Source organism: Heptranchias perlo, chromosome 22 (genome assembly GCF_035084215.1).
Source record: "Heptranchias perlo isolate sHepPer1 chromosome 22, sHepPer1.hap1, whole genome shotgun sequence".
Taxonomy (NCBI): domain Eukaryota; kingdom Metazoa; phylum Chordata; class Chondrichthyes; order Hexanchiformes; family Hexanchidae; genus Heptranchias; species Heptranchias perlo.
In genome coordinates this window covers 11,202,217-11,224,146 of record NC_090346.1, presented here as the reverse complement: position 1 = coordinate 11,224,146, position 21,930 = coordinate 11,202,217, and the positions used below count along the sequence as shown (strand labels likewise).

Below are 21,930 nucleotides of genomic sequence, written 5' to 3'. Positions count from 1 at the left end.
TGGTGTCGAGCTTCTTGAGTGTTGTTGGAGCTGCACTCATCCAAGCAAGTGGAGAGTATTCCATCACACTCCTGACTTGTGCCTTGTAGATGGTGGAAAAGCTTTGGTGAGTCAGAAGGTGAGTCACTCGCCACAGAATACCCAGCCTCTGACCTGCTCTCGTAGCCACAGTATTTATATGGCTGGTCCAGCTAAGTTTCTAGTCAATGGTGACTCCCAGGATGTTGGTGCGGGATTCGGCGATGTTAATGCTATTGAATGTCAAGGGGAGGTGGTTAGACTCTCTCTTGTTGGAGATGGTCATTGCCTGGCATTTATCTGGCACGAATGTTACTTGCCACTTATGAGCCCAAGCCTGGATGTTGTCCAGGTCTTGCTGCATGCGGGCTCGGACTGCTTCATTATTTGAGGGGTTGCGAATGGAACTGAACACTGTGCAATCATCAGCGAACATCCCCATTTCTGACCTAATGATGGAGGGAAGGTCATTGATGAAGCAGCTTAAGATGGTTGGGCCTAGGTTGGCAATACATGTGTTGTAGACTTATTCGCAGGAGAGACTTTAATTACATTTGTACATCTTCTAAATCAATTTCACTTGATCCCCAAACCTTCTTTAAATACCAACTGTTCCATACATCCCTTGAATCTAACAGAAGGAAAGAGGTGCTGTTACTATCCTCTAACAAATAGTGAGGAGCAACATATTACAACATATTAAAATCCTTACTTGATACAATAAGAGCCACATTCATAACATGTTTATTATGTGGAAAAAAAGTCTCAACAGATACCCATATGGAATGCCCACCTTTAACAGATTCACCGTAAGATTGAACACAGCTTTGCACAGCTCTCAATAAGGTTTACTGAACGGTTTAAGTAGGGGAAAGAGGAAAGATGCACATGAGATATAGGGTTGCTTCCCAGGAACCTTACTGCACTTACTGTGGGACTCCCCTAGGGTAATAGCAATCTGGAAATAGCTTTTCAAGTCCACCAATGAATTATTGAACATACAGACCCTGAGGTCCAAGCTGCAGAAATACTAAGAGATCGCCCTGTGATTAATGCCCTAAGAATTAAGTTTTGTCTCACTCGATTGTTAGTCGTTCTTCATGACTGGGGAAAAAAAACAAAAACAAGATTGGCGCATCAAAGTATGGGCCGAGTCTTTGAGAAAATCACAACATGTGAAAGGGTAGATTTTTATCTCCAGGCAAGGTTGGATAGATGTAACAGAATACAGAGATCAACACAGCATAATCCATCAGTCACTGTAACATCTTTAGTACTGAAGTTCCTGTCACTTTGGCTTTCTTACCTTCTCTCCTCAGTTTCATTAATTATGAGCGTGTTTCCCTCTCCTACAACTAACCATGAAACCTTTCCATCCAACGTTACTTTTTCACTGGTATCAATTGTATATTTATTGCAGTAAAAGACTACTTTGACCAAGTAAAGAATGGAGAAGATATTCTAAGTGTAGTGCAACTAGTTTGAGTGACACTTTCCTCCAGGGCATGTTTGATAAAGAGGTATCCTTGTGATTTTTCTTTTCATCAATAATATTGCAGGTGTGAGTTATGCAGTGAGGTCATGTTTCGTGAAATCACAGTTCTTCACTTTACTAATGCACATTAACAAAGCCTAACCAATGATCCCTGCGATCGCCACTAGCTTTCAAAAGTATCCACTCCAGACATCACTTATTAAGAGATTAGCAGTCCATTGGGGAGTAATAAAAATACAATTGAATATTTCACCCATCAATTCCAAAGATAGCATTTGGATGCCTTATCTCCCATATTAACATGTGCAGTTCTTTTAAGTATTGTATAAGGCTAACTAGCTGTCATCATTCTGGACAAGATATAGGCAACATATAAAGGGTGATTTTACAATCCAGCGCGTCCAGAGGGCCAGTGCTTGCAGGGAGCCAGTCCTGGGAGATCATGGGTGCATAACCCAGGATTTTCCATCCTTTAAGATTAATGAATGGAAAATTACAGGACTGACATCTGCTATTTGCCGAGGTGTGCTCCCTGTGAGCACTGCTCCCTGTTGGTAGCGTCAGATCAAAGAATCACCCCTAGATGGTAACTGTACAAATGGAGGGGTAAAGATTAGCAATACTGGGCTCCCAGCTCGTTAAATGGGAGTGCAGGTCAGGTGTAGGGTTATAACAACTTAGCACTGATTGTCCGACCTGCGCTCCTGTTGAGTGAAGCTCCATGCTGGGAGCACAGGATTTGTGAATAAAACCTATTGGAATCCACTAACTCTCCAGCAGTTGGGCCAAATGGGAAGTGCTGCCTGAGTACCTGCCCCGATAGCTAAGTGAGTAAATGTACAATTAGCATAGTACTGAACCATACAGAACAGTCAGTACTGAATTAACTGGTATTAGCTGGGGCACAAAATTGGCTTCAGCACACCTAAGCTACAAAGAGAAAAATCAGCAAAGGGCTTCCTCTTCCTGAACGGTATCCAAGGGCTCCTGCGAGAAAATGTGACTGTATGGACATGAAGGCCAAACATTGAGTTCAGCTTCGAAATCCTCTCTGGCCAAACAGCTCGTCAGCATTCAGTGTCATGGTTCACTCATAAAGAAATGACCACTTGGGCAAATAGCTGAAGGACTGCCATTGCCCAAAAACCATCCCTTAGCTAGTGCTGCCTATGAATTAGCATATAACAATCCTATGTAACCTCAACAAAACCAGTTATCGAGGGACAAGGATTAAAAGGATCACTTGATTGTATTGATGGCTTTCTCAAAGCCTTGAGCCATCATCTGGACGCAACAAGTACTCACCGAGACTGGTCGGTATAACCTTTAGCAGCGACTATAGGTGGAATTATGAGAATTATCACCTCAAATAAAAATAGAAATTTATTGGACATCTTTAAGTTGCAAAGACTCTATGAATGTGGAAATCATTAGCAAAGGCTGAGAATGATTGTAATACATTTAAATTTTCACTAATGCGGCCTTTAAATGGGGCATTCTAAAATGCGATGGTTCTGGATATTATTAAAAGATCTCTGATGATGTTGCTCGCCGTGAATCGTAGGATGTGCTGCTTTAGAAGCCAGCGGCAGTGAGAAAGCAAGTTGGCCACTGAAAGGATTTGGAAAGAAGCTTGCAAGTGACGTGTTTAGAGGCAGTGGAGTAAACGTTAAAATGTTTCTTGGCCGATTCCTGGAAAATTTGAAGCAATTATGATTGGGTGTGAGAAATTTGAGACAATCGTGGCTTTTCTTATGTGACAATGTTTGTGTCATAGTTATATGCTAGATGTAAAGTTTATATATATATATATATATATATATATATACACACACACATAATGAATGGACGGATGGACAGAAAGATATTTTCAGTTAAAGCTAGTATCTCCCTATATTGATTTTCAGGATTTTTTTTTAAAAAGGCAAACAATTCACAACATACAGAAGTATAATTTTCTCTCAGATTACAACAGTTTACTTTCAATAATGTTCATTTTCACCACTGCTTAACAACAGTTTTCAATTCTTGCTCAGGACATACGGAATGCATTGGATTTTCCTGGGTGAATTGGATCAGCTAGGCACGGAGAATACAGGAAATTCAGGTGAGGACGAGCACACCCAATTTTCCCTCCAAGCACAGGACCAGGAAAATGTGCTCCAATGAAGCCAATAATGCTCCATGTTTGGCCCAAATTATTCTTCAAATGGTCATAGAACAGCAAACGCTGTTCTTTCTGTACAATGCAAGGCCCATTCCAGTGTGCACGATGGGACTGATAAGTACAGTCATACAGCTACAGTCACCTAAATGGCCTATCACATGGCAACAAGACTATGAATTAAGACAACAAACAGCAGATTCATAAATCTTTCACACTAGCCACTGAAATAGATCTAAAGGTAGGATTTTAACAATGTGCTAATGTATATGTTATTGCGGATCCTCAGGCAGTTTTTGAGACAAAGTACAGTGCATCAAAAGAAACATGAAAAGAACACCACTAACATAAGTTCTGGGCACTCCCAACCTGTTGGACAAGTACAGAGTAAAAGTGTTATCCAGTCAATTTAACAGCAAGATATCAAAAAAAAGCTACAAATTCTGAAATGACTATGGGCTTGTATTCCCTTGAGTATTGAGGAGTGATCTGATCGAGGTGCTTAAAATGCTAAAAAGATTTAATAGGGTAGATATGGGGAATCTATTTCCTCTGGTAGGGGAATCAAGAACAAGGGGACATAATCTTAAAATTAGAGCTAGGCCATTCAGGAGTGAAATCAGGAAGCACTTTTTCCACACAAAGGGTAGTAGAAATCTGGAACTCTCAAGAATGGGATCGATAGATGTGTGTTAGGTAAGGTTATCAAGGGATATTCAGCAAAGACGGGTAAATGGAGTTGAGGTGCAGATCAGCTGTGACCTGATTGATTGGCGGAGCAGGATCGAGGGGGTGAATGGCCCACTGTTGCTCCTAATGTTCCTATTACATGCATTATCCCATGTAGAAAAGAACTCTCCTTTATTTTTGTGGAACTGAAGCACTCCACTGAGCTTCAGTCAGTTCACATATCCCAAGTGCATTTGCCAGTGAACAGCTGATAGCAAAATTTATGGATTTAGTTTGAAAATGGCATCTTTCATAACCAAAACACACGACCACAGATGTGATAAGGAGGCAGTCCTTTAATATAAAAATGTAACACAAAAGTTTGGGATTCTTGGCATAGAAACTCTGGACACAGTTTGATTTCTTTCTGCCCTTACCATCAGTAATTTGACACTGTTTGGATGTAAAATGTTACATGGAGCAAAAGAAAGATAGAAAAAAAATTTTGAGTTTTCTCACAGCTGGTAAGCTTAATGTAACGGCTGTTGTTATTGAGCGACAGACAGTTGAGAAGCAGTAAATGTAGCTCAGTGCTATATAAAAAGAAAGACTTGCATTTGTATAGTGCTTTTCACGACCTTAGGGTGCTCCAAAGCGCTTTACAGCCAATGAAGTACTTTTTGAAGTGTAGTCACTGTTGTAATGTAGGAAACGCAGCAGCCAATTTGCACACAGCAAGGTCCCACAAACAGCAATGTGAAAATGACCAGATAATCTGTTTGGTGATGTTGGTTGAGGAATAAATGTAGTCCGCTATTACCTCACCCAAGTGGCTGTTCTTCACGTTGTGTGAGCACAGTGAGTATTGGCAGGTTGCCATGGGGATCCACCGCAGTGGAGCCTGATCCTATCCTCGCCGTATCTGCATACTTTCCAGCAGGGAGTCAATGGATAGCAATCGGGAACCGGAGCTCTGGTTGATTTTTTCCTACCCATTAAAGGGCGCTGTGGCCAGTTCTACTACGACACTTGCTGAGAACAGATAGCTCAGCGCAGACAGAGGATCAAACTTGTAGTTTTTTGGACTGAATGGCCCAGTACTCTGGAGAGTGTCATTATGCATTTGGCTGTTGGGGAGAACTCTCCTGCTCTTCTTCGAAATAGTGCCATGGGATCTTTGACGTCCACCTGAGAGGGCAGACACGGCCTCAGTTTAATGGCTCATCCGAAAGATAAATATTATATTATATATGTATATAAATATTATTTTTATTTATTTATATATATATATATATATAAACTGCTCTGAGGATCCTCCCAGCAGCCTAATGCATAATGACACTCCCCAGAGTGCTGGCCCATTCAGTCCAAAAAGTTACAAGTTTGATCCCCAGTCTGTGCTGAGCTATCTGTTCTCAGCAAGTATCCCAGTTGGGCAGTAGAATTGGCCATAGTGCCCTTTAACGGGGAGGGAAAAGTCAACCAGGGCTCCGGTTCCCCATTGCTACCCATTGACTCCCTGCTGGAAAGTACGCAGGTACAGCGAGCACAGGATCAGGCTCGACTGCGGTGGGTTCCCACAGCAACCTGCCAATACTCACTGTACTCACACAACATGAAGAACAGCCACTTGGGTGAGGTAATAGTGGACTACCAATGTCCGTAGAATCATAACCCAACAAGAGCCACCACTTCATGGGAGGAGGTGAGAAATTGGAAAAAGAAATGAGAAAATTGCATTGGAAACAAAACCCAAGTACACACTGGGCAATTGCAAATTATACTAAGATAGCAAGACAGTAATTGGCTAACCAGGACACTTCTAACCTTAATTTTTTTTCTTCTGAGGATTATTGTAGCAATAACAACATGAGAACTGATTAGTAGAACTGGTAGTAAATGTGCAATCCTACCTGGAAAAGAATCTGCAGAATTCCATGGATTACACACATCCGGCGTCCAACAAATAGGAAAAAGGGCACAATAAGCTCAATAAAATGGTTGGCAAGAACCTCAAAACTGTGGAACCACCATGGAGATCGATGCATGTAATAAGCAATAGGATTAGGCACAGGTTGAGTCTGCAACACAGAACAAAATAAAAAAATTGCCAATTAGCAGAGATGAGCAAACAGGTTTCAGTTTACGTGTTCTTCAAGATGTTGAAAATTGAAATCAGAACCAAACTATGAAATGAATTATGGAAAATACTGACCTTTGATATTACTAATGCCTTTTCACATAGCCTGTACACCTCATTCCTGCATTTAAAATAAAACCTTGTCTCTCTTCTCTGGCGCATACGTGAGCTGCTGCAACACTTGTGCGAGAGGGAAACTGTAGCTCAAGTCTGGGCAGCAACTTGGAATCTTCAGGTGGAGGCCTTATCTTCTCCTTGTGCTTGGGGACAGAGGAGTATTGCCAGCACTGGGGCTAGGAGCTTAGCAGGGCTCTGTTGTAAGAGGGGGCACAGGATAAGTCAACTGATTTCCTGAGCGCTAATCCAGGTGCACCTGGCAAATCAGGTGGTCTTCAGGTTGCAAAGATGAGCAAAGCTGTCTGCCTGCCTAAAACTTGCCCACTGTGCCTCCTCCACTTGGGCCCATGAGAGGTTGGGTGGGAGGGGGGGGGGGGGAAGTGCTTATGGAACCACAGAGAATGGTAGGGGGAGGGTTGCTCCTAAAACTACTGTGAGAGAGGAAGTGGAGCCAGAGCACTAGGGGGTGGACAATTGTGGGAAAGAGTTAATGGAACAAAGCCACAGCACTCAGGATGGACCTGGGAGAGAGAACAGGCCAGAGGTTGGGATTAAATACTCAGGGTGGAGGAACAGGGAACTATCATTACAGGTGGAAATGGACCAATGGTAGGATCTGATTGTGGTCCAGGGTGTCACAAAGCTGACATGGACCCATCAGCAACATTAAACATTCACCACAATGCAATGTCCTTCATTTCAAGTAATGTAAATTATTCATGTTTTTACCCCAGCAACACCATTCATACCAATGGGTTTCTCAATGGGAATCCCCATATTGGACACGTCTGGAAGAGGAGAAGAACCTATATAGGGATGCCAGGCAAGTCAGGCTGTATGAGTGATATTCTATGACCCAGGATCTCAAACAGTAAAATTTGCTATTTGTTCGATCCTTTCTCCTTTTATTTCCATTTCTACTACGGTGCTAAGAATATAGGCAATCCAGGAGTAATGGTGAAGTAGAAGATTCTGAATTAAGGCAATCATTGCCAAACATTTTTGTGAATGATACGTCAATGCAAATTGAACAATACTACACCATCACCAGTCTGGAGTCGATACACAGCACCAAAATGAACATAAAAAAGTTAAATGTGTAACGGTAAGAATTGGAACGGGGGAAAGGGAGAGTCACTAACTTTGATTTTTCATAGTGGCAGCATAGTGGTACTAAAATACTCATTAGATAGTAGCATGCAAGAACTTTGAACCAAGTATGATCAGTTTCATTAGCTCTTGCAAGGCTGCTAGGGAAATCATAAGCAAAAAGAAATTACTGAATTAAAGAAGTGCATGGAGTCAGGGATTATTTCGTCATTCAAGAACATTAATTGTCCCTGACAATTGCAACCTTTTTTGTTGTTAGGGGAGATGCAAAAGAATTATTTCTACAATATCAATTGGTTAATTTTGGAAAGAAAAACCATGAACTTTAAATAGTTATTCAGAGGCCGTTGATATTTTAGTAGTATTTCTCTAATAGACTACCTAGCTGGTATGAACACGAAATTCTGAAGGATGACTTTCAGAAGGTTGGGGAAATGACAAAGGACATCAGAAGTAGAAGATGCACTTAACATATTTTTAACTTGGGTTACATGTGTTTACTTCCGACATGTCCATTTTCCTCACATACTGTATGGCAAAAGTATATCCTCATTGCCAATAAACAGAGTGATAATAATCTCTGCACAACCTGGAATTAATAAACTAGTTCTTGTATTTGTATTAGTGAGCACTGATTCCCCCCTGAGGACACTACCGCATCCTTCCTTCCTCCTCCAAGACCAATGCAGGAAGCAGCCAGATATGGCTAGAAGTTCACCAATTGCACTGGGTAAGGGTCACAGAATTATTACTTCCCAGGTCAGCGAGGCGCATGTGTTTGAAATGCTTCTTGAGGCATTTCCTGAGGGGAAGCAATTCAATGTTTCTGCGGTGTCAGACACAGCCAGCTTTCACTTATTGTGATGCCACAATCTGCAGGTTACAATTCCTTCAGTTGGACATCACAAATTATTATGTTTCACTTCAGTCACTTTGTAGATTTTGCAATGGAATTGTTCAATGTGCAAAAGGCTTCAGCTGAAATTGGAAGTACAGAGACAATGGTCAGAAAAATGGTTATTGCTGAACAACACCACCAACTTGCATCTATTCAGCACCTTTAACATAGCAAAATGTCACAAGGCACTTCACAGGTGTGTCATCAGACAAAATTTAACACTGAGCCACATAAAGAGATATTAGGACTGGTGACTTGTCTTTTTGACTTGGTCAAAGAGATAGGTTTTAAGTCCGACTTAAAGGAGGAGAGGCGGTAGAGAGGCGAGGAGGTTTAGAGGCGGAGAGGTTTAGAGAGGGAATACCAGAGTTTAGGACCTAGGCATTTGAAGGCACGGCCGTCAATGGTGGAGCAAAGGAGATCGGAGATGTGCCAGAGGCCAGAATTGGAGGAGCACAGAGATCTCGGAGGTTTGTGGGGCTGGAGGAAGTTACAGAGATAGAGAGGGGTGAAGACTAGGGCTTCGCATAATTTTTCGTTCTCTTAAAAAAAATAAGCTATTTTCCCATCACCTTTCGGAAACATTAAGTATCCTAGATTATGTTTGTCAGTCACGTTGAAGCCCATTAATATCAACTTGTGGATAAGATCTTAATGTGTTGTAGATGTTAGAAAGTCTCTAATACAATGCCGCTTTGCATTTTTTTACCAACTGGACTCTTTAAGGGCAAGGTGCATGGGGACACCATCACCTCCAAGTCACTCACCGTCCAGACTTGGACATGTATCGCCGTTCCTTCTTTGGCATTGGGTCAAAATCATGGAACTCCCTACCTAAAAGCATTGCGGGACCACATGAACTGCAGCGGTTCAAGAAGAAGGCCCACCACCACCAGCTGCTCAAGTGCAACTAGGCAATAAGTGCTGGCCTTGCCAGTGATGCCCATGTCCCAAGAATGAAAAAAAAATCTCGGTGTCAGTGAACTTATCATACTTTGGTTAATACTGAATCTGCACCCTTGTACTTCAACAGCAACAACTTCATTTATATACACCTTCAATGTAGAAAAATCACTTAAGCCATTGTACACTCAAATCTCAACCAAAAAAACATGGATTTGATTCCCAGGGTTACTCATTATTCAAATTATCTTTTCCTCATATGGGGATGTTTCCACCAGTCTACTGGAGCACAGGTTTTCAAACTAGGGTCTCCAGGGAGTGTCCAGGTGGTTTGTGACATCAACAGATTTCTGTATTTGTTGACTTACTAACACATTGGCCCCGATATTAGCGAGGAGGCAGGATGGCAGCAGGGGGGCGATTGGGGGTGTGGCAAACCCAAATAAAGCAAACTTACCGTTTCCAACGAGATTGCACGTTGATTGATAGTGATTAACGTCCTCTCCGAGTTTCGCATTCGGCAGCCAGCCTGACTGACGGGGGGGGGGGGGGGGGGGGACGGAGAATGGAAGACTTGGGGGGAGGAAGAGGGGAAGATCGGGCGTGAATCAGAAGCGGTGGGCAAGCAGCCCAGGTAAGTTAAAAATCTTGCTAACTACTTAATCTGTCACAGGTAAAGTGCCTTAAGTACCTCAATGAGATACATTTGGCTCTTTAACCGACAACCCGCCGGTTTTAATTGTCAGCGGGACTTCCGTTTTCGGGTCGCCTGTGCGCACACGGGTGGGTCCCTGGGAAACTCGGAGGTCGGTGGGCTGGAGCCGGCTCCAAACCCGAACAGGATTTCCGCAATTTTCGGAGCCCCAAACGCACCCGCATTTGCCTCCTAAAATCACCCCCATTATTTATGTTGCTGTATACTAACGTTAAGAAAATGTTTTACAGGAGTAGCTGAACAACTGAAATTGTGTGGGGGTTTTTTTGGAAGTCAGGATAAGGGGTCCCCTAGTGGCACATCAGTGTTTGTAGGGATTCCGAGGAAGTGTGCCCACACAGAAATTTTAAAAACCTCTATTAAACGTAGCACTTTGGAGAAAGGACGAGAATGAGAGGGAATATATCATATCTGACCCATTCTGCTCAAACAGTATCTATTACTGATCTTGGAACTGCAGGGTTGCCGATTCAGCAGTAATTCATGATTCGCACTTCTCCGCCCTTACAGATGGAGAGCATGCATTGCGATAGATCATTTGCAAGGAGCGAAAGAAAATCAAGTTACTTCGAAAATAAACAGATAATCAAACTTTGACAACATTGCATATCTGTAGGTCAGAACTGAGTCACTGCTCAAACCTCATGAAAAACCATTGGTCAAATCTTTTTAGTTTGTGGAGAGAAAAGAGTCAGGAGAAAGGTACACCATTTTCACACAATGGTGTCCCGTCCAAGTGTCATGGTGATGTGTTTCCATGAGATTTATGCCATTGTGTTGTGCATTTGTGAAGAAATGGGTGTTGCCATACATCTTTTTGGCCTCGAATGCCATAAGTTGACTGCCCATTCTCCAGTCACAAATTTACGCCAAAATTTGCAGGAGAGCTCATCAGAATACACTACAGCAAGGACAGTGGTAATTCGGGAGCGACGCAGCCATTGACAAACATATGCCGTCAATTCCGATTATGATCACTTGAACAGTGTCGCTTTCAATGCTGCTTTATAAAAGCCCTTACTCGACTGGTGAGTCCCGTTTTGAGAATTTACCACAAATCTGTTAGTCAGGTTATTTATTTTGTTTTGTAAAGTTATCCCTGGGTGTAATATGGGCAGGCCGAGTGAGGCTGCAGGTACCCGAGATAATTAAAGGCTTCTAAATTGTAATTGTTTTCAGATGTTAGTGGACAAATTTATTTCAAAGCACGCGTCCTGTGTTTTGCAGTTGAAATCCATTAAAAACTCAATGGAAGATACTGTAGGAAGCAATTATTTAATAATTCATTTCTCAGATACTCCTGCCTTTAAATTCAAAGCAGCTGCATGGTCTCTAATAGTCATCTTTAAATGGACCAATTTTCCTTTTATTCCCACACCACAATATTTACTGGCGCACTATCCCATTGAATTGGAATTGAATGTATTTATCAACATGAATTCCAAAAGAAAGCCATAAGTTTCCCCCGAGGGGGTGGTGAAGGCAGATTCAATCATTGCCTTCTAAAGGGAACTGGATAAGTGCTTGAAAGGAAAAAATTTGCAGGGCTACGGGGAAAGGACGGAGGAGTGGGACCAGCTGGATTGCTCTTGTATAGAGCCGGTGCAGACTCGATGGGCCGAATGGCCTCCTTCCGTAACTTTTCTATGATTCTATGATTCTAAACACATACTTGGATGGATACTCTATGTTAAAATTAGCGATCAATACTGTTAAGGGACCAGTGATCAGTGAATCGATACAAACATTAAATGGCTTTCAAAAATTCAATTCCGTTTAACAGGAAACTTTCTGGCCAGCTTGTATGCCTGAGAGATAATTATTTTTGCCATTAGCTGAATAAATCGGCAAAGCTCAGCTAAAAGACATTTTTGTTTAAGGGAAGTCGATGTCGGAGCAATAAATCAGGCCATTGTCAGGTCACCAGTACCATTCTGGTTCAGTCTAAGTGGCAGCGGAGATCAAAGTAGTGTTGATCCAGCAAATTGGACATTGCCATTGATTTAATGAGGGGCGGGGGGGGTGGAACTACAACATTGGAATTCAGCGAGGTTCATGGAGGCGTGGCAGAGAGGGTCCCCTGGAAATTTCGGCGTGCCACAAGTAATGGTCTGGTTCCCTCACGCCATAATTTCCTGGAAATGGTAATGGCATGCGCTGTAGATGCGCCATGACTATGGCGTAAGTTTCCAGCCAATTCCGGCTCATAATATGACGACAACCGTACAGAAGCTTTAAGTTTACACAATATTTGGAACATTTTTCTCTTTTTTTCTCTCACAGCCACATTTTCAGGCAACTCGAGTATATCTGCTCCCATAATTAGCTGACAGGTCAAATGCACTTCAACAAAGTAGGACTTGCCCTGGGTGACTCTTCCTCCCACGCAAGTCGGAGCTACTGTTAAGTATCTAGTAATCCAACCATGAACTGGGGTGGGGGGGCAGGACATAATGCTAAAAAGAAAGGGATTCAAATTCAATGCTGAGTTTCTCTGGAAATAGTCTCATTTTCATGAACCTGACTTTAGAATGAATGGTCAGGAAAAACTGAAGAATCTGACCCTTGAAAACAGCTATCAACATTGTGAGGAAATGTTAGGACTGGAGATTTATGATTACAAAGAGAAATTGCATACCCACTTTAAACACATGGGGTTATGTTTATTTTTTTTTAAAGGAGTGAGCTGTGTCAAGATAGATCATATTTTTAACCAAATGGTTGAGACTTGGCAGATAGGCCTGCCTTGGATCATGTTGGTTGATCATGAACCTTAATTTGACTACTGTTATTAATGAAACATCCTGCTCTCCTGACTGAAGGGAGTTAGCCTGGGCACAAAGAGGTGTGTATCCAAAGGGGAGTGGTGGAAAATATGCAGAAAACTTAAAATTAACCCTTTCTGGTTTAACTACAATTTTTTTTTAAAACTAGCAGATCTCCCGCTGTTTCTGAAGGGAAATCAGATGATAAACTGTTTTATAATGAGAGGAGTATTCTACCATATGATGCATAAGGTATTATTGATACAGCTGTGTTTATCTGACCTGTTTCTTTTAGGCCACAACATGGAATTGTTGCAAATAGGCGCACCCTGAGGTCAATTAGAAGTTAATTGATGTTGATCAGGGATGTTGGCAGATTGGCAGTTGGTTGTAAATTCCTGGTTCCAAAAGAAATTGTCTCTCTACTTTTATATTTTTGACACTTTGAAGGGCGGCAGACTTCTTAGATTAAGACATTTGTACACTTACATGTTTAGATGGGGCATTTCTGTTAAAAATGTGGACATAGGAATCTATAATGGGAAAAGATGACAAAAGTGTGACAAAAAATGTGACAAGAGGAAGTAGGGTTTGGTAGACAGGAATGGCGTGCTGATGTACAACAACTTGCATTTATATAGCGTCTTTAACATAGTAAAATGTCCCAAGGTACTTCACACGAGCCTAATCAAACAAAATTTGACACGTAGCCACATAAGGACTTATTAGGACAGATGAGCAAAAGTTTGGTCAAAGATGTAGGTTTCAAGGAGCATCTTAAAGGAGGAGAGAGAGGTAGAGAGGTTTCGGGAGGGAATTCCAGAGCTTAGGGACTAGGCAGCTGAAGGCATGGACACCAATGGTGGAGCAATTAAAATCGGAGATGCAGAAGAGGCGAGAATTGGAGGACTGCAGAGATCTCGGGCTGGAGGAGGTTACAGAGTTAAGGAGGGGCGAAGCCATGGAGGGATTTGAAGACAAGGATGAGAATTTTAAAATGCAGGAGTTGCCAGACCGAGAGCCAATGTACGTCAGCAAGCACAGGGGTGATGGGTGAACGGGACATGGTGTGCATTAGACGTAAGATTATATATGTTTCCATACACAAACACGCTCCTTTCCCATCATATGATACTGGTGTAGTAGGTCTGGTATCATAACTCTTACAAAGAATCTTATCAATTGTAATTTAAGCTCCAACTTCAAAGGAGGCTCCAACATATCTGAAGTAGGAATTCTAGATGGAAAATGTTACTCATAATGGAGATGCAAGAAATATGGGCTTTTATATATTACTGCATAACATCTAAATGCATTCAATTTAATCTTGGGTTGTTGGCCTCATGGCTTATTCTGTGATCAGGATCCTTCAAATGAGTTATATCTTACTAACACATTCACAGTTTTCTCTCCCCCTCTGTTTTATTTGTAGATGTGAGGTCCTTCAAATGTTACTTAAAAATCTATTTACGTTTAATCTTGTAAAGTGCTGCTTGTTTTCACTGAACAGTTTGCAGAAATGGTGGACGCCTTTCACAGTGTTTTCAAAGTCATGACTGGTGATAGCTTCTCAGTACAATAAAAGGACGCAGACCATTATACAGGAAGAAATTTCCAGACAAATGCATTGAAGCCTCTTCCCGAAGTGTCTGAAGTCTTGGCCCTTGACTTCCTTTACGCCTCCCAAGAGGTCTGTTTAGCAAAGGAGTATCTGCTGTACTTGGACTTATTTCTGACAAATGGTTATCTTTCAGGGATGATTTCCTCTTGAGTGTTAAGCTTTTCATAGAGTACATAAAAAGCTTTCTATGGAGGCAGAAATTGTACTCAAATCATTCCTTTTATATGTGAAAGGAGACATTAATTCATAAAAGCATAATAACTTATCTTGAAAATATATCACTGCGGACATAGTGCTTTCTAGAAGGTAGTGTACATTCTCACTTTCTATCCCCCTCAATTTTTTTCTGATGAAGTCTCCTACTGGCAAACTAAAGATTAATTTTGTCCATCCCGAGAACCCCTAGAGGCTGCAAACTTTTGATACTGTGCGGATGTTCTGTAATCGTGTGATTTAAACAGGAACATCTGGCTATTGTATCATAGTGAAATAGCATCTCGATGGTATAATAAAAATCAAATGGCTTCTTGACCTACAATTATAAAGTCATTCCTTTAATATTCTGCAGACACTTTGTTATTAGCCAACAGAAGTAGCATTTTAGAAATATATTACAAAAAAAATTGAACAGCCTTAAATTTCTGAAGCATTTCTTGGAAGCACATGCATGAATAATAGCTAAAGATGTTGGTTGCTTTGAGTTATAATCAGCTAAGGAACTACAACAAGTAGCAGCACAGAATATATGGCCCTTATCAGAAAGACTAATTCACAACCAATGCAGTTAAGGATTTTCTTTTCATATCTAATATCTTGAAATAGCTGGAAACATCTCACAGGAAATGTCTGGTGCACAGGAAAGAGAAGGGGAGTGGGACTAATTGGATGGCTCTTCCAAAGAGCCAGCACAGGCACGATGGGCCGAATGGCCTCCTTCTATGCTGTATGATTCTATTCCGGAGGGCATCCACTCAGCACTGTGTCGGTTTTCTCACTGTTACAATGATTCTCCTGATTGCTTTATAACCTAGATCCCATCATTGCACTAGAGTTAACTCAAGAGTTCCTCAGGAAACCTGGTTTACACCACTGTGCTCCGAAAGCACATCAGCATCGTTCTCCGCAGTTAGATCGTTCCTCCTGGGTTGCTGCAAACTGCCATTGCACCTGCATTCTAAAATGACTTGCACAGAATGTTCAGGAGTTGGTTGCACAAAAGTTGGTAAGAAAGATAAATAATCAATAAAGTGCATTTTAACAGGGGCATTGCCTTCCTGAAAAACTGCTGTTCGTCAAAGTTTTGTAAAATTTACAAATGTACAACAGAATGGCATAAATCACATCAGAAACTAGACATAACTGTGAGGAAATGATGCATGATGCTTCTGGGATTTTTTTCCCCAGTAGCAAAAGGAAAAGAAAAAAACTTCTTGAAGACAATCTCTCCATTGAAAGAAAATTATCACAAGAATACACTGCTGATGGAGTGACTGGTCCATATACTCATCAAAGCTCCCAATTCACAGAAGGCTCCCTGTAACCAAGAATGATTGAATCAGCTAACTAGGTCAATTTGAACAGAACTGACAAAGCTCATAAACCAGCAGTTAAAGGTGTATATTCTTAAATTATTCCACACTAGTAATAAAAGGAAAGAAATGACTTGCTTTTATATAGCACCTTTCACGACCTAAGGACGTTCAAAAGTGCTTTACTGTCAATTAAATACTTTTGAAGTGTAGTCACTGTTGTAATAGGAACATAGGCACAGGAGTAGGCCATTCAGCCCCTCTTGCCTGCTCAGCCATTTGATAAGATCATGGCTGATCTGTGATCTAACTCCATGGGCCCGATTTTACCAGGGGTGCGGGTTCCCGGCGGATGGGCAAGCGGGCGTGGTGAAATTAGTGGGTTTCCCGCGCGATCGCAGCAGGCAACCCACTAATTGGATCCACTTACCTGCTCCTCCGGGTTCCCCGCTGCTGATCTGCGCGTCGGGCAGGCTGCGCATGCGCAGTAAGATCTGTCAGCTGGAGGCGCTCTATTTAAAGGGGCAGTCCTCCACTGACAGATGCTGCAACCAATAGCAAAGATGACTGCATGGAGCAGCCCAGGATGAAGGCTGCTCCCAGTTTAATGATGCCTCGCCCCAGGTATCAATACATGGGGTGAGGAGGAGGGGGAGGACAGAGATCTTCCACCCGGCGGGCGGGAGGAAGCGGCCCGCCTCCGCCACCAGGAAGGCCCGGCTCGAGGTGACAGAGGGGGTCACCTGCGCCACCAACATATCGCCCACCTGCACACAGTGCAGGAGGCGGTCCAATGACCTCAGTAGGTCAGCGACAGTGAGAACACGTAGTCTTTCCCCTACACTCCGCCTGCCACATCACTGCCCCCACCCCACATCTCCTTCTGCACTGCCAACACTACTCTGTCACATCACCCCTCATACCCACTGAAACCCCATCCTCATCTTACCTGCACCTACTCACCTCGCCAGTACTCACCCCGCCACTACCACGCAACCCAATCCTCATACAATCTCATGGCTCTATCCCATACTCACCCTCTCATGCATCTCTCTCACGGCCAGCCTCACTCAACCTGCCACCACCTGTGCTGCAGCCACAGGGCATGCATCACATATGTGCAGTAGGCAGAGTAAGGCAAACATGTCGTGAGCATGAAGGGGATGCACAAGGGTGTTTGAGGGTTTGTCATGGTTGTTACTTATATTGAATTTCAGAACAACTCACATCACACATTATATTGGCATCACTACTGCCATGTCTTCGCCAATCCTGTCCGGTTTGTGCAATAATGCCCGCTCCTGGGTATCACTGTAAAGGACCACCACTGATGCCACCCATTGTGTCACTGCAGAGTGGGTGTAGGTGTATTTGCAGGGCTCTTCTGCGCAGACGACTGAGTGGCAGGGGGTTGGGAACCTGAGCAGGGAGAGAGAGGAAAGCGTAACAGGAAGGGACAGAAGGTATGGAGTAATAGGTAAAGTGTTAAAAAAGGAAAAAGCAGGAACTAAGCGTCACAAAACAGATTTGAAAGTTCTTTATCTGAATGCACGTAGCATTCGTAATAAAATGGACGAGTTAACGGCACAAATAACTACGTATGGGTATGATCTTGTGGCCATTACAGAAACATGGCTGCAGGGTGACAACGACTGGGAATTAAATATGCCAGGGTATTTAACAATCAGGAAGGACAGGCAGGAAGGAAGGGGAGGTGGGGTGGCTATGTTAATAAAGGAAGGAATCACTGTAATACAGAGAAATGATATTGGGACAAAGCATCAAGATAATGAAACAGTTTGGGTGGAGATAAGGAATAATAAGGGAAAAAAAACATTAGTGGGCGTAGTATATAGGCCTCCTAATAGTTGCAACTCTGCTGGAAGAAGTATTAATCAGGAGATAGTCGGGGCATGTAATAAGGGAACAGCCATAATTATGGGGGATTTTAATTATCATATTAACTGGACAAATCAAATTGGGCAGAGCAGCCTTGAGGACGAGTTCATTGAGTGCATCAGGGATGGATTTCTTGAGCAGTATGTAACTGATCCTACAAGGGGGCAGGCAACCTTGGACCTGGTCCTGTGTAATGAGTCAGGATTAATTAATAATGTCCTAGTTAAGGATCCCCTTGGAACGAGCGACCACAACATGGTTGAATTCCATATCCAATTAGAGGGTGAGAAGGTTGATTCTCAAACAAGCGTACTGAGCTTGAATAAAGGAGACTATGATGGTATGAGAGCGGAATTGATTAAAGTGGACTGGGAAAATAGATTAAAGGGTAAGACGGTACATGAGCAGTGGTGTTCATTTAGGGAGTTATTTTACAACTTTCAAAATAAATATATTCCACTGAGGAAAAAAGGGTGTAAAAGAAATGACAGCCACCCGTGGCTAAGTAAAGAAATCAAGGATAGTATCCGACTAAAAACAAGGACATATAAGGTAGCCAAACTTAGTGGGAGGATAGAAGATTGGGAATTCTTCAAAAGACAGCAAAAAGTAACTAAAGGATTGATTAAGAAAGGGAAGTTAGATTATGAAAAGAAATTAGCAAAAAATATAAAAACAGATAGCAAGAGTTTCTATAGTTATATAAAAAGAAAAAGGGTGGCTAAGGCAAACATAGGTCCCTTAGAGGATGAGACCGGGAAATTAATGGTGGGAAACATGGAGATGGCAAAAATGCTGAACAAATATTTTGTTTCAGTCTTTACAGTAGAGGACACTAAGAATATCCCAACACTGGACAAACAGGGGACTCTCGGGGGGGAGGAGCTAAATACGATTAAAATCACTCAAGAGATGGTACTCAGTAAAATAATGGGACTCAAGGCGGATAAATCCCCTGGACCTGATGGCTTCCATCCTAGGGTCTTGAGGGAAGTGGCAGTAGGGATTGTGGATGCTTTGGTGATAGTTTTCCAAAATTCCCTGGACTCAGGAGAGGTCCCGGCAGATTGGAAAACTGCTAATGTAACACCGTTATTTAAAAAGGGTAGTAGGCAGAAGGCTGGAAATTATAGGCCAGTTAGCTTAACATCTGTGGTGGGTAAAATTTTGGAGTCTATTATTAAGGAGACAGTAACGGAACATTTAGATAAGCATAATTTAATAGGACAAAGTCAGCATGGCTTTATGAAGGGGAAGTCATGTCTGACAAATTTGCTTGAGTTCTTCGAGGATATAACGTATAGGGTGGATAAAGGGGAACCAGTGGACGTAGTGTATTTAGACTTCCAGAAGGCATTCGACAAGGTGCCACATAAAAGATTATTACTTAAGATAAAAAATCACGGGATTGGAGGTAATATTCTGGCATGGGTGGAGGATTGGTTATCAAACAGGAAGCAGAGAGTTGGGATAAATGGTTCATTTTCGGACTGGCAACCAGTAACCAGTGGTGTTCCACAGGGGTCGGTGCTGGGTCCCCAACTCTTTACAATCTATATTAACGATTTGGAGGAGGGGACCGAGTGCAACATATCAAAATTTGCAGATGATACAAAGATGGGAGGGAAAGTAGAGAGTGAGGAGGACATAAAAAACCTGCAAGGGGATATAGACAGGCTGGGTGAGTGGGCGGAGATTTGGCAGATGCAATATAATATTGGAAAATGTGAGGTTATGCACTTTGGCAGGAAAAATCAGAGAGCAAGTTATTTTCTTAATGGCGAGAGACTGGAAAGTACTGCAGTACAAAGGGATCTGGGGGTCCTAGTGCAAGAAAATCAAAAAGTTGGTATGCAGGTGCAGCAGGTGATCAAGAAAGCCAACGGAATGTTGGCTTTTATTGCTAGGGGGATAGAATATAAAAACAAGGAGGTATTGCTGCAGTTATATAAGGTATTGGTGAGACCGCACCTGGAATACTGCATACAGTTTTGGTCTCCATACTTAAGAAAAGACATACTTGCTCTCGAGGCAGTACAAAGAAGGTTCACTCGGTTAATCCCGGGGATGAGGGGGCGGACATATGAGGAGAGGTTGAGTAGATTGGGACTCTACTCATTGGAGTTCAGAAAAATGAGAGGCGATCTTATTGAAACATATAAGATTGTGAAGGGTCTTGATCGGGTGGATGCGGTAAGGATGTTCCCAAAGATGGGTGAAACTAGAACTAGGGGGCATAATCTTAGAATAAGGGGCTGCTCTTTCAAAACTGAGATGAGGAGAAACTTCTTCACTCAGAGGGTGGTAGGTCTGTGGAATTTGCTGCCCCAGGAAGCTGTGGAAGCTACATCATTAGATAAATTTAAAACAGAAATAGACAGTTTCCTAGAAGTAAAGGGAATTAGGGGTTATGGGGAGCGGGCAGGAAATTGGACATGAAGCTGAGTTCGGATCGGTCAATGCCCTGTGGGTGGCGGAGAGGGCCCAGGGGCTATGTGGCCGGGTCCTGCTCCGACTTCTTGTGTTCTTTAGATTTGTGGTTGGGATCAGATCAGCCATGATCTTATTGAATGGCGGAGCAGGCTCGAGGGGCCGATTGGCCTACTCCTGCTCCAATTTCTTATGTTCTTATGTTCTTATGTTCTTATGTCCCCGGTTGCACCCTGGAAGGCTGTGGAGCAGAAGTTCGGGAGGGCAGTGGTGAATTTGACAGTGACAGGTAGGAAGATGGTGCACGGGCCAGCCAGGAGCAGTTCGGCATGAAAGAGGCTGCAGATGTCAACAGCTACATGTCGAGTGACTCTGAGCCTCCGTGTGCACTGCGGTTCAGAGAGGTCCAGGAGGCTGAGCCTCGGTCTGTGGACCCTGTGGCGAGGGTAGTGCCCTCTGCGACGCATCTCTCTCTGCGGTAGCCCTCCCTCCTGCTGTGCAGGTGGATGTGTCACAGCACTCTGTTGTGGAGCTCCACGTGTCAGAGGTGGACGGCGTGGATGGCGAGGCTGGTGATGCTGTTCACCCTCCGAGGAGGTCATGACTGCAGCTACGGCGGCCCCCATCCGCAAGATGTACATGTGAGGGGGTCCGCAAGGTAGGTACATGTCTCCGGACCCCAGGGTAAGTGTGCAGGTTGGTGACTTTGACCGTCAGGAGGAGGGTGGTGGAGGCCAAACTTTGCCCCAAGTGACAGAGTGGCCTCCTGCAATGGGTGAGGGTCTCCCCCCACCCCACCTGTCAAATGGACCTTTGCAGCTGCCACAGGCTGACAGCTGCAACACGTCCATTCGATCTGGGAGTGTTTCCCCCAGTGTGGGAAACAGTCCCATGTTGATCCAAAATCACACACAGTCCCTTAATCAGGTCAGTCAATGACCTGAAATAGCTAAGTAAATACTCTCAAGTGGCATCCCGCTGGCTTTAATTGCCTGCGGGATTCCCACCAGCGGGGGCTGCACGCGCACGCCGGCGTGTCAGCGGCAAACCCGGAAGTGGGCGGGATCGAGGCGCGATCCGGTCGGGATCCTGGATTTCGCTATTTTCGAGGCCCCCCCGCCGAGAATGCACCCGATAGCGGGTGCGAAAATCAGGCCCCATATACCTGCCTTTGGCCCATATCCCTTAATACCTTTGGTTGCCAAAAAGCTATCTATCTCAGATTTAAATTTAGTAATTGAGCGAGCAATGTAGGAAACCCAGCAGTCAATTTGCACACAGCAAGATCCCATAAACAGCAACGAGTTAATGACCAGATAATCTGTTTTTGTGACGTTGGTCGAGGGATAAATATTGGGCAGGACACCGGGGAGAATTCCCCTCCTCTTCTTCGAAATAGTGCCGTGGGATCTTTTACATCCACCTGAAAGGGCAGACGGGGCCTCGGTCTAAAGTCT

General features: G+C 43.2%; 1 protein-coding gene across 2 annotated transcripts in view; it reads right to left on the bottom strand.

Moving 5' to 3' along the window:
- lmf1 (lipase maturation factor 1) overlaps positions 1–21,930 on the bottom strand; it is a 469,834-nt gene that overhangs the window by 102,657 nt on the left and 345,247 nt on the right. For both annotated transcript variants that reach the window (XM_068002920.1, XM_068002921.1), the window contains one exon: positions 6,260–6,427. In XM_068002920.1, coding sequence (XP_067859021.1) covers positions 6,260–6,427 — 168 coding nt within the window. The remainder of the gene's footprint in view (positions 1–6,259; positions 6,428–21,930) is intronic.